General features: G+C 51.8%; 5 protein-coding genes across 5 annotated transcripts; 1 reads left to right on the plus strand and 4 right to left on the minus strand.

Annotated features, from left to right (window-relative positions):
• Positions 1-32: 32 nt before the first annotated feature.
• Positions 33-2799, minus strand: EDD37DRAFT_382924 (uncharacterized protein). The gene has a single exon (XM_062812135.1). The coding sequence runs from the start codon at positions 2712-2714 to the stop codon at positions 126-128; it is 2589 nt and encodes an 862-aa protein (XP_062671226.1). The 5' UTR covers positions 2715-2799; the 3' UTR covers positions 33-125.
• A 355-nt stretch (positions 2800-3154) lies between these two features.
• EDD37DRAFT_562632 (cytochrome P450) lies at positions 3155-4993 on the plus strand (the record flags this gene model as incomplete). Its single annotated transcript, XM_062813927.1, has 6 exons — positions 3155-3355; positions 3449-3559; positions 3610-3696; positions 3774-4268; positions 4316-4876; positions 4937-4993. 6 exons carry the CDS (start codon positions 3155-3157, stop codon positions 4991-4993), a joined length of 1512 nt encoding a protein of 503 aa, XP_062671227.1.
• A 168-nt stretch (positions 4994-5161) lies between these two features.
• On the minus strand, positions 5162-7925 carry EDD37DRAFT_382943 (multicopper oxidase-domain-containing protein). Its single transcript, XM_062812136.1, has 2 exons — positions 6949-7925; positions 5162-6895 (listed from the first exon to the last, which is right to left on the minus strand). Exons 1-2 carry the CDS (start codon positions 7814-7816, stop codon positions 5331-5333), a joined length of 2433 nt encoding a protein of 810 aa, XP_062671228.1. The 5' UTR covers positions 7817-7925; the 3' UTR covers positions 5162-5330.
• A 1185-nt stretch (positions 7926-9110) lies between these two features.
• On the minus strand, positions 9111-10230 carry EDD37DRAFT_629371 (uncharacterized protein). Its single transcript, XM_062816508.1, has one exon. It carries the CDS (start codon positions 10136-10138, stop codon positions 9386-9388), a length of 753 nt encoding a protein of 250 aa, XP_062671229.1. The 5' UTR covers positions 10139-10230; the 3' UTR covers positions 9111-9385.
• Positions 10231-10955: 725 nt separating this feature from the next.
• EDD37DRAFT_649667 (CwfJ C-terminus 1-domain-containing protein-like protein) lies at positions 10956-12686 on the minus strand (the record flags this gene model as incomplete). Its single annotated transcript, XM_062818160.1, has 2 exons — positions 10956-12621; positions 12670-12686. The coding sequence occupies 2 exons, from the start codon at positions 12684-12686 to the stop codon at positions 10956-10958; spliced, it is 1683 nt and encodes a 560-aa protein (XP_062671230.1).
• Between the last annotated feature and the right edge of the window lie 49 nt (positions 12687-12735).

Consider the following 12735-nt stretch of genomic DNA (forward strand, 5'->3'; position numbering starts at 1 on the left):
CCTGTGGTCTTCTCTGCCGATGCTAATTCCCTTGCCCTATCCACAAGGACATTCTCGAATAGCCCTACCATTGCCTCACGCCACCAGAAACAGGCATAACCATACATCATGACAAAAGTGGGATGTCACTTTCTTCTTGTATACCCCGGCACTTGATAAGGCTGTGGCACATACCACGTCGGCATCACACCGGCCTCGCGTTGTCGATGAATGTATGCCGCAGTGACATGTCCATTCTGTGTAAAGTTCGACTGGGTGTCATTGTCAAAGCCTGGAATGGGCGAGTATTGTTCCCGCAAAGGCGGCGGATTGGGCGACGATGGGATGAATATCTCTTGTGACGAATGGATCGGTGTCTCCGTGCAATCCGCATCACGAACATCCGACAGGCCTTTTTCAGGAGAGATGTGTGCGATTTCTGCCTGATAGCCTTCGGTGACCTCGTCCTTCGATGCTGGTGGCACTGGAGTCGGCAGCTCACGGTCATCCAGAGAAACTAGCCCAGGCTGTGGTGCTGTCGAAGGTGGATCAAGGTCGAGATCTCCTTCCTCTTCTGAGTCGAGTACCTCGTCCATATTCGGCTGTGATTGATCGTCACCGGCATATTGAGGCAGTTGGCTTATATGAACACGGTACGAACTGGAATCTTTAATTGTGATTCTGTCTTGTCTTGCCTGTAATTGCGTTTCCAACCGCGGCTGAGGGTACGACGACATGTTAAGAAGAGCTTGTGTTGCCTCTTGAGTGGACATCTGCGAGGGATGGGGCATGGAAGCTGGATGCATACTTTTCTGTGTGACAGCTTTCGTTGCAGCAAGCGAAGACGACGATGAGAATTTGGGTACATCGTTCAAGGGCACTTGCGTCGTCGAGATGTGAGTGCTTGACTGATGAAGCAAAGGGGGCTTCGGAAGGGTGATCTCATCGTCGTCAGAGTCTGAGTCCATTGGATCACCCGCGTTTCTGGCATTCGGTGACTCGACCAGTCTGGGTAGTGGAAGCGGTGTCTGGAGTGGCTCTTCATCAGAGCTTGACACCATCACCACTTCTTCTTTTCCCTGTGTGGCAGGTCTGGCCCGTGGTGTTGGTGACGACGGTGATAGCGCTGCTGCACTGATTATACCCTGGTCAATTTTGAATGGTGTTCGTGTGGCCTGTGGAGATGGAGATGACACCCGATGCTGTACGTGGTTGTTGAACTGTGTATCGTTGGCAATGGGTGGGCCAAAATCCAGCTCTTCACCCTCAACTTCGATTTCTTGCTCCACAACAGGATCTCTTGTAGCAGGCACGTTATGAGCAAGAGTGACTTTTTCTCGGTCTTCGACCTCTCTTACTTCATTCTTGCCAGTAGCTGGTGGAACATGTGCGAAGTCCCGGACCAAGATTGGCGACTCTTCGTTCCGTGGGATGTCTGAAGAAGGATTGCTGACTACCAGCTCAACATCAGCCTTTGTGCCCAACGCTTTGCTCCCCACGAGGGCTGCGAGATCGGGTAAACTATCTCCTGACGACATAGGTGGACTTGACTGCATAGGTTGTATCTGGCTGGATGCTGGAATCTCTGCCTCGTTCGAAGTTATTGAAGTCAATGCAGGCGCTTGCTTAGGAGGCTCTCCTACGGAGCGCTGCAGTCGAGGCGAAGATGAGGGGATCGACCACAGATTGGCTTCGGAATCCTCAATGCGGGTGACACGTTTACCTTGACTGCGCTTGGGCAGTTTGAAGACGACGACCTTGCTTTTGATGGGAGAGCGCTTAGCCGTGCGGCGTAACTTTCCAGTTGACCTCCTGGGCGAGGGCTGTAGCAGAACATTGACCGACCTTGCAGCCAGCGGCGTCCGTTGTGGTGCTGGTGTGGCAGTGGATCTTCGATCCGTACGGCGTGTGCTTGGAGGCAGACTTTCAGGAGATTGGCTCGACAGTATTATCGGCTCCCGACTTTTCTTGGGTGTCTCTAACTTCGATCGATCCTCGGAAACTCGAATTGGGTCTGCCTCGTCATCTTCACCGTCATCCACAGAGTCTTTAATTTCGAGGGTAGGCACCTTGCGACTTGCAGGCGGCTTTGGTGCGGGGACTTGGGAGACGCCCAGTGCCTCCTCGAAGTAGTGGAGGTTTGCGTCTGGATCCGAAAATATGCTCGTCTTTGACGCTAGACGACTGGACGTCCGTCTCCCAGAACTGAGTAATTCGCCAACTGTAGTGTCTGCCTTCCTCTTCTTCTTGCTGGGCTTGTACTCTTGACTTTCCTGATTGGTAGGAGTACTCTTTCGCCATGTAGATCGATGAGAAGAGGCAGGGCTTGCCTTGCGTTTTCGCGGCTTCCTAGGGCTGTCGTATGCTCCATCGAGCTGCGCGATCGCCAGCTTGGGTGGCTGTGGCTCGACTGTTGGGAGTAGTTTATCATCAAAGCCTGAGTCATGCCTTTCTTCAAAGCTAAAGAAATCCATTTGAGTCAAGGTTGAATCCCCCCTCTTCAAGGTGGTTCTTCCCGCAGAAACCGTCCGTGGGCGCTTGTATTCCTGAAATTGCATGTCATCTTCATCGAAGCTCGTAGCAGTCGGCGTCATCCATTGTGCTTGTGTGAGTGTCTGTTGACTCCTCCTACGTGTATTCCCGACGTCACTGAATCGCTGCCGCTTTCGTGGTGCCGGTGTTGCTGATTTTGCCTTTCGCTTGGTGCTCGTAATTGACCATGATTCTTTTGACATGGTTCATGGTGCTCGCGAAGAAGGAGCGTCTTATCTCGAACACAGCGAGGGTCGTGGCGAAGAGGATGCACAGCGCAGGAATTCAATGTGGACTCTATGCGCCCTGGGCTCTCTGGGCGCCCACAGCAGATCATGAGCGCGTCCAGTTCGTCGCGTCTACACGTGATGTCACACGTCATTTCAACCAATAAGGCCGCCAGCCTTGCCTCTAATAAGTACATCAGGTACCGTTGAGATATAGTCTATGGACGTGCGCCTATGTTCTCGTCAGGACCAGCCCGCTTGTCACTTATAGACAATCATTTTGGTGACCATCATGGTAATCTCCTAAAGGTTTTCGAAGTACATGTGTCCGGCGTGCTCCCCGGCTAAGAATTCTTTCGACGGGCAAGTACGCCTCAGTTGAAGTCGACCTATTCATAGAAGCTGCCAGCTACAAAATGGCTGCAACAATCCTTTCCCACTTAATACTAACGGTGATTTCGCTCATACTGGTCTCGGTCGCTTCCAACATCATCAGGCAGCTCTTCTATCGGGATCCTCACAAACCACCGGTTGTCTGGCATTGGTTTCCACTGATAGGCAATACCGTGGACTATGGGAAAGACCCTTACAAGTTCTTCTTCAAGTGCCGGGAAAAGGTAGGATTCTCTTGCAATTGCAGCTTCTGTCAGAGGATCGCCCGCTGGACTGTCTACAAGCATATCTCAATGCGTTGCTGACCAAACTCATAGTATGGCGACTATTTCACTTTCGAGCTCCTGGGCATGAAGACCACCGTTTTCCTAGGTGCTAAAGGCAATGACTTCATTCTCAACGGCAAGCATAAGGATCTCAATGCTGAAGTGTGAGCCGACAGCAATTGCTCACTGACGATAACACTGACTGGTATCAGGAAGTTTATGGACCTTTGACAGTACCGGTCTTCGGTCGTGGTGTGGTGTATGACGTCGAAAATGCTCGTTTCATGGACCAGAAGAGGGTACGTCTTGTCTCGGTTGGGATGGCATGTGCAACGAGTGCTTGTGGTATGCGAAGTCTTGTCTGATCCAGGCATAGCTTCTTGTCGGAGGCTTCACCAGTCAAAATCTGCGAGCATATGTCCCCGAATTTGTCAGGGAAGTCGAGCAGTATTTGAAGGCCAATGTGGCATTCCGTGGTGAAGGCGGAGTCTGCGACGTATCATCTGTCTTCTCCGAGATCTCTCTTTATACTGCTGCTGGCTCATTACAAGGCAAGGAGGTCCGAGACTCGTTCGATTCAACCTTTGCAACATACTACCGTCACCTCGATGATGGTTTTGCGCCGGTCAATTTCATGTTTCCCTGGCTGCCAATACCCATCAATCGACGGCGCGACCGTGCCCAGAAAGTGATGGCTGGCCTGTACACGGATATCATCAGGAGGAGGAGAACGACGGGCAATGAGACGGATAGCCACGACATGCTCTGGGCGTTGATGGATGCCCGGTACAAGGACGGCACGGCGATACCTGATGAGGAAATCGCCAATCTCATGATAGCTCTCCTGATGGGTGGTCAGCACAACACGGCAGTGAGTCCAACCCACAACATAACATCCATGTCACTGACCATACACAGGCATCGGGTACATGGGTCATGCTTCATCTAGCCCATCGACCACATCTAATCGAAGAGCTGTATCAAGAGCAAAAGGATGTGATGGGTAGCGAGAGCCTCACCCTCGAATCCCTACAGAAACTCACCCTTCATAACAACGTGATCAAAGAGACGCTCCGACTACACAGCCCTATCCACTCGATCATGCGAAAGGTCAAGACACCGATGCAGATTCCCGACACAGATGTCGTCGTCCCAGCAGGTCATATTCTTCTTGCTGCGCCGGGAGTGCCTTCTCGAACCGAGGAATTCTTTCCTAACGCAATGGAGTGGAATGCTCACCGATGGGACAAGCAGGAGCAGGACGAGAATGAGGAAGGTGACACGATCGACTATGGCTATGGGGCTGTCTCCTCGAAGGCGGCATACAGTCCTTATCTCCCGTTTGGTGCGGGCCGACACCGTTGCGTTGGTGAGACTTTCGCTTATGCGCAGCTGGGCGCGATACTGGCTACATTGGTGAGGCTATTGCAATGGGAGCAGGTCGATCCTAAGGCTCCTGTCCCGGAGACTGATTACTCGGTAAGTGCCCTTCACAATCCGAAGTTGAGTCAGAATACTAATCCTTTTCCACCTTCACAGTCAATGTTCTCCCGGCCAATGCATCCTGCCACAATACGTTGGAGACGCCGCCCATAACGTTCCGAGCCTAATCATTTAGGCTGATGATTGTGTGAGATGGCAAGAAGATAAAAGCGGTGTCGGCATATAGAGCTATAAAGAACATTCTTAGAGATAACGATTGAGATTTTTGAATGCCACATGTTAACAACCCGTCATAAGTAACATAGACCTTCAGTCACGATAGAAAAGAAAGCATGGTATCATATCCCGGAAGAACGCAAACTCAGCCCTTCCATTTTCCCAGCCGTCGTGATACAAATGCCGCCGCAAAACACCCTCACGCCCACAAAATCAAGTCCGTCATGACGCTGCTTGCAACCAAATAGATCCAAATCACAAAAAGCCATGGCGTTTACCAGCGAACATGTCGGGGCTTGTACCCATCACCCAAACTCCGCCTCGTATGCCTGTGCCCACTGCCACTAGCACTCAGGAACTCGAAGTCCCTCTTCACAGATACACCCAGCGCCTCCAACTCGCGGTCAAAGAACGTTTCACCTCTCTTCTTCAACCCTGACTCCCCAGAGGTATGCACGCCCTTGGGATGCTCCTCCTGCCACGTCTTCAGAGCAGCGCACTCGCTCTGAAACTCATCCTTGCCAGCGTAATCCGAGATATCACTCGGCCGCTCAATCCACTGCAGCGCCAGACCACCATCGACATGCCACACGATGTGGCAGTGCATGAGCCATGCGCCGGGGTTATCCGTCTGGAATCCAATGACCGTGTATCCAGCCTGTTGGCCGACGGCCGCCGAGCCGATCAACATCGCCGTGTCACGACGCATAGGATTGTCAAAGTTCAAGGTGGACACCATATCAGACGTGAACAAGCCCACACCTTGGCCGAGAAGCGAGAAATCGTGGCCGTGCAAGTGCATAGGGTGCGCGGCGAAGAATTGGTTCTGGATCACGAAGTAGACCCACGTGTTGTTGCCCTTTAGCGTGATCGAGTTGGACACAAGAGACGTGTAGTTTGTCCCATTATGTTGAGCAATAGTTTGAAGTGTAGGTTGCGTGTAATTGACGTTGATGTTGCCGTTGTTCAGGAACCACCTGAACACGCTGCCGTCGTCGTTGGTCGCGACGGTCGCGACGTTGCCGGCTGGCAGGGTCGATGCGGTGGCGCTGAAGGCGCTGGCTGAGCCTCCAGACTTCGACACGTATGGAACAAGACTCTCGAGGGGCTCGTCCAGGCAGATTGCGAAGTCAGATGCGTTTTTGGACCCGTAGGTTGAGGTTGGGAGTGTCGCTTTTGCGCCAGAGTACAGGAAAATGCCGTTTGCGGCGCCGAGGCCGCTGTTGGCGCACCCGCTTGGGCAGCCAGTTTGCGTGACGGCTCTCAAAAAGTAGCCTGCTACGGGCTGGTTCATTTCTACGATGACATCGTACCGTTGGCCGATGCCGATATTGAGCCATTCGGTTTCGTAGGGCACGATGGGAACCAGGTCGGCTGCGATGACGGTCATGGTGTGCTGGTCGAAGTGGACTGAGTACATGTTTTGTGAAGCCGTATTGATGAGGCGGAAGAGGTGTTTCTTGCCGGACTGGACGTCCCAAAGGGCGTGTTGACCGGCGGACAGGTCGGGGAGTGTGTTCTTGCCGTTGAGCAGATAGTTTACGGTTCCAGTAGGACCAGTGTGGGCAACCCGCTCGTTCTGCTGCGCTGCAGTCACGTTGAATGTGTCGTCGATGGTGATCGGACCCATGTCGATGTCGTAGTTGGCGGTGGCAGGTCCGTGAATAACGATGGGTCCTCGAATGCCGTCACCATACTGAGCGACGGAGTGAGAGTGGTACCAGGACGTTCCGTATTGCGAGAGTTGCATCGTGTAAGTGCGCGAAAAGCCGGGTGCAATGCCGCACTCGGTGACGCCGGGAACACCGTCCTGGTCATTGGTGCCTTTCTGAGTGATACCTGGTGCGTAATGTTAGTATAACTCAGAACACCTTCCTGTGCTGAGAACATACCGTGCCAATGGATGGAGGTCGAGTTGTCAGTTAGCTCGTTGTGGACGGTGACCACCAGAAGATCACCCCAGTTGCATTCAATCAGAGGGCCTGGGACTTGACCATTAATAGCGAAAGCCAACTTCTCTCCGCTACCATCAAGGTCGAGGGTCGTATTTGTGATAGTGAAGTCGTAAGAGCAGGTGTTTCCAGTGCTGTACTCGCCAGTATACCAGTCACTGCTGATGCTTTGGCCTCCGCACCATTTACTTCGGTCATCCGCGCTATTACATCCTGAGCCGCCATAGATTGGTCCGTTGGGAGTGGACACGTTGGAGTGAGCCGAACCAGCTTCCGGCCATGAGCCATTGTCTGACCAGCCAGTGTACTGGGGAGCCGGAATGGTGACTGTAGTCGCGATGGCATCGCCAGTCCAAGTGTATACTGCACCATCAGTGCCAATGGTGCTCACATCGCTTTCCCACTCTAGCCAGCTACCGTCTGTGGTCATTGTAGGGTCAGGCGATGTGACAGTGCTCCATGACGGGTCTGCACTAGCTGTCGAGGTTTTGGAGGAATGCACAGCTACCAGAGTTTTGGTCGCTATAGGAGGGAATGGCTGTCCGTTTCCATCGACTGTCACTGTTGTGGTAGCACAGAAGCCAGGGCCAATATACACTGTCGAATGGTAGACGGTGGTCGTTTCCTTGTACACCGTAGTGGTAGCGGTGGTGGTGACTGTGGTCGTTGGAGAGGCATCCCAATCGGCCCAAGAATTAGACGCAGAGGCAGCGACGGTGGTGATGGCAGCATCCCAGGCTTCCCATTCCGCAACGACACCTGCTGCGAGCCCAACCACTGCAAGACTCGATGATTTCGTCAACTTCATCTCGAAGTATGAATATTAGGTTACCGTGGTTCGTTGGAGTGCAGACCAGAACGGCGGGCGCAGATTCAATTGTCTGCCCTGGACAACATTAAGAAAGACTGTAGTTAGGAAGAAATGGCAGAGACGCAGTAACCCTCACACAAAATTTACCTACGCAAGACTGGAAGAAGTCGACGGCTTAGACGACACGCAAGGCGGATGCAATGCATTTAATGCCTTCAAGCCAAGCTGCATTTCCCCAGACAGCGGTCATATGCATGCCCCCTGATGGCAGAAGCAAGGCTGCAAGTCAGCGAAGAATTCTGAGTGGTGACAATTGCACAAGACAAGACTCTTAGCCATGTATTGACAGCTTGACGCGCCGCTGTCAACGAAGCACAACATGGCGATTCGGGTTTGCAAAAGAATGACATGTGTTGCATTCTAGATGATAGACCGTTTCTTGAAAGTCTCATCACCATATCAATATAATCATGAGCTTTTGGGGGAAGGAGTCTTTCCGTTACAAACTGTTGAACAATGCTTGAGGATGTACTCGTACCTGGATCAGCAGTTGCACCGTTCGCGGGTTCGCGCTTCGCGCGGTACTTTCGTGCATTGACCATAGTTAATCTCAGGATGACAGCGAGTACGATAACCATATATATGGCAAGGATGTGGTCAGAGCACCGCGCGAAGATCAGTTACCACGATCAAAGAGATTGCCCGGGTAATTGCATGGTTGTAAGATGCTCGTACTGTGAAAATATCGCCAGCTTTCACCAGTGTCGACGCGAAACGTGGGATGTTGTGCACGATGGGAAAGGATTGGTACTCCAAATAGGATCTGTTTAGGGCAGAAGAAAGAATAGAAGACATCCCTAACTTTGCACCGACCGATTTAGGCTGCTTGGGTCGAGGTGCCAATCCCGGGCGAGAGGTCGGATCGGACTGTGGAAGTTTCGCCTACAGCTATAGCCTAACATGCCTTAGACTTGCTTATTATTAGCCCTTGAGGTTTCAGGGGTCGCCTGTCACCACTGAACTCATTTCCTTCCCCAGGTGTGACGTCTCGGCAGTTTATGGAGCTTGCATACTCCGTACAACTAGTAGTAGATTTCGGGTGGGTATCACGATAAACTACTGCCCTTGAACTCGCCTTACCTTTAGTTACATAGGGGCGCAATGTTACGTGAGATGTGCCTCGCGAATCGTAAATATACGTAGGTCACTTAGTTGTAGCTACTACTAGTACAGTGACTTAGGTAGGGGCGCATATACCCGCGAGTGCTAAGGCTCTCACCTCTTTCGGTAGGTTGCCTCAAATATCGCGAAAGATGACATCAACTGTCTTCAACGTTCCTGAGTCTACTCGATCATAACCACCTGATTTCTATGTATAACCCACTCCCAGTGCCACGCCCCAAAGACATACTCTTACTATCTCCCTTCATCGATCTCAATCAGCCCTCTGTTTCTTCCATTCTAGCGTAACACCAAATCTATCTCTCAAGTAACTTACTCCACGGCGCATGTCAGGCGAGAACCGACAAACAAATAATTCCAGTGTGCAGGTCACGCAGACATCTCCTAACAAGGCCACCACCACAGGGATGCCACAACAGATCCCCGCCAGCTTTGCGCGTTTCGGCTTGAACCCAAAGAGCCCCTTCGCAGCAATCGCGCAGAGTTCTGTCGATCAGCCTGGCGATCCTCAACCCGGCGTGAATGTGTCAGCATCCGCTTCCCACAGCCCTTTCGCGGGCATTGCTCCAAGTGCCTCGGACGCGCCTGGTGACCCAGTTCCTGTTGGGGGCATGCTCCCGTCCCGGCCAGTGGCGGGTGGTGATTTCGGGGAACGTGTTGGTTGTGGGCAGTGATGCAGCGTGTGGATTGAGATGCGGCCCAGCGGGGTCCAGGTTCAGCCTGTCTCATTGAACACAGTGCACGCAGGCCTAGCGGTTTTGTGGGAGTTGCAGCGACGTCGAACGGTAAGAGAGGGCCTCGCTGGTATCGCATACGATGAGGGTATATTATAGTGATTTGCCAGCGTTGTATTGCAGTCAGGTTTTGAGATGTTTTTGTTCGTACTGCATGAATACTTCGCAAGATATAAGCACGAATACTACGCACGAGGTTTCGGCCGTAAAGGATGCTATGGTGAATAACCCTTTCGCAGTAAAATCGCCGTTCCAAAAATTGATCTGGATTGTAGATTTCGAGGTATATCGCCCGGCGGATAGCTGTAATGCAACATTGGTAGCCACCTACATAGGGCAATATAGGGTTAAACAGAAAATAGGGGCAAGGCTGCGCGACTGCTATGGGCCCCAAAGGGTCCATCGTAGGTCAAACGTTGTCTTAACCCACCACCAGTGATTGAAGAGCCGCAGATAGTCTCGAAAAGTATGCTGAGCTGCCATGCTGTAAAGGACCGAAATTGGATTTAGTAACCCAAGACACACCTAGAAACACTCACAGAAGGTCAATCCCACGTGAAAATCCGAACGTTGGGCTGACAGATGTCAGCGATATGCATAGTTTTTCCCTGTGATTGAGGTGCCATATCAAGAATCTAAAAGTTGCACGAAAATAGCGCTCTTAGTCGCGCCTGCGGTACTGCATTCCAGAAGAACCAAGGCTAGTAAAACCGAGGGGAATATCTATAGCAGATCGTGTGGGTGTGGTGCATCTGGGAGATCAAGCCAACCAGCAAGGAATCATAGGACTGGAAGTTTCCCAGAGCGCGGTTTTATCGCAGTTGTCTATCCCAAAGCATGTATGGATACCATCCTTATCGCCTTGGGCTCGGGGCATGCCAGGCACGTACAGAACCCATGATTTATGATCATCCTTTTCGAGGTCTGTGTTGTTCCCAGAAAAGCTGGGGACAATCCTATGAACCATCGTGCACGGAGCGAAATGCCCCGTCCAAAACTGTCTTCGTAGGTGTGATAGCACTACCGTCCCTCTCACCACCAAATACGTCGATAAATCAAAACATACCTGTGACCTCTGGCCCAGTTTTGCCCCATGAAATGCATCCATCCAAGCTTTTCAGGTATCTTTTTCTGGTCTGCACGCAAAGCTCACCACCTTTTCGACATACCAGATCGCAAATCACAAAATTGAGTGAAGAATGAGCCCGGATAAATCTTTCTCACTTCATGGCAAAGTCAAACTCCTCAAAATCTTCCTCCAGACCTTGCGCATCCTCTTCTTCGGCCTGCTGCTCACTGCCGTCCTTGCGAAGTAGCGCATCCATCCAATTCACTCTATTCTCGAGCTTCAACAAACCAGCCATGACTTCCCTGCCGAACCAGATATTGAACTTCTGATCTGAAGGCAAAGGGAAGAATATTGACTTGGTAACGCCAACATCCTTATCGCTATTTCCGTTGGTGCGATCTGCAATCTCGACCGGATCGCAGGACCAGGTCCATACTCTGAAGTAATCTGAGCGGACGGGAAGCTGACTGTCAGGCTCGCAAGATTGGAAGGCTGGATATTCGTGCTTCTCCGCAGAGACTTTGAACGCTGCCTCAACCAGGCCCTTCTTGATCAGCTCAGCCTGGCATGCGATCAATTGCCAGTGGTGGTGACGGATGCCAGTACGATTGACCTCCCAGCAAACTGCCCCCAGCTGTCCCTGACTCTTTGAGCCGATCATGTCACCAAGAGCTTTGCGGAATTTGTTCATCTCTGTGAACTCAGAGCCCATCTCTTCGGGCGCCCTCTGGCCCTGGGCCATTTCATCTGCGGCATGATAGTAAGGAATGATCATGACGTGACCAGTAGATGACAGTTGATGAAATGTTGATGGCAACGGTAAAGGCCCTCTGGAGGCGGTGACCATACTTTCCTCGGCCAAAGATATGACCAAGTGAGTCTTGGCTCCAGGCTTGTTTAGACACATGAAACAGTCACTGGGATCTTTTTGTTGACTTCTTCGGGCACGTTTGTGCTGTCGTCCATCATTCCCGCCATTGGAAAACCGACTGTATGATTCTGGGTCATCCATGTTCTGACGTTTGCGTGGTGGCGACGATCTGATGAAAGGTGATTGGCGTGGGGGCTCGACAGTTTGGGGCGGACGTGACGTATCCAACGTGAAAGCAGTCATCCATTCTTTGGTGGGTGCAGCTACACTCGGTAGACTCTTGAATCTTGTCACAGCTGGCTCCTCGAGTGAGTCGTAGTCGGTCGCATGCTTGAATGGTTCACGTTCCCATAACGCTTCAGGGCTGCTCGAAAAGTGGTACCATGGTTTCAGTGCCTGACACAGGGATGAGGTAGATTGTGAGCCTGGAGTTCCGGTGAGACTTTCGGGAAGATCGATGCTAGATCCGTTCGCAATATTTGCAGGCCAGTCATTCGTGATGAGGATGTGAGCTGAATGCGCACCATGCAAGCCACGTGCATCGTGGTCGAGGTACAGTGGATCGCACTTGCCCAGCTTCGTGGTGAGAGCAGTCTCGTTCTGGACGATTCGACCTCCAAGCGCTACAATTTTCACTCCTTCGGCAGTGGTCATGGTTCCTTTGCGACCGAGGTAGAACAGATTCGGACACAAATCATCGTCAGCTTCTAGCTTTTGCTTTACAGCCTCTGGGAAGTCTGAGTTGCCCACTGTGAAATATGTCGGTAGGGCAACATCGATCTGACCTGATATGAGAGCCTGGATTTCGTCGGCGTCATGCCCATCACCAGGAGCCGCGAATAAGTCGCCGACGACAATGGCAAGATTGAAGTTCTGCTTGGCCTGCAACTTTGAAACCTTCTCAAAGGCCTTTCTCAGCTTCCCTTGAACACTCCCCACCACGAGGCTAGATCGATTAGCGACAGGCCTTTGACTGACATACGAGTATGCTTACATCTTTGCTGATCCCATGGTTCAGAGCCTGGTTGTTCTGCCCTGACTTTGGGGAAGCGAAGAAAGT

Source organism: Exophiala viscosa (assembly GCF_022695815.1).
Source record: "Exophiala viscosa unplaced genomic scaffold EDD37scaffold_4, whole genome shotgun sequence".
Classification (NCBI taxonomy): Eukaryota; Fungi; Ascomycota; class Eurotiomycetes; order Chaetothyriales; family Herpotrichiellaceae; genus Exophiala; species Exophiala viscosa.

Coding starts and splice junctions, on each gene's coding strand:
- EDD37DRAFT_629371 (XM_062816508.1), bottom strand. CDS start 10,138: ATGGACCCTTTGGGGCCCATAGCAGTCGCGCAGCCTTGCCCCTATTTT.
- EDD37DRAFT_382924 (XM_062812135.1), bottom strand. CDS start 2,714: ATGTCAAAAGAATCATGGTCAATTACGAGCACCAAGCGAAAGGCAAAA.
- EDD37DRAFT_382943 (XM_062812136.1), bottom strand. CDS start 7,816: ATGAAGTTGACGAAATCATCGAGTCTTGCAGTGGTTGGGCTCGCAGCA. Junction 6,896..6,948: donor GACCTCCATCCATTGGCACG/GTATGTTCTCAG, acceptor ATTACGCACCAG/GTATCACTCAGAAAGGCACC.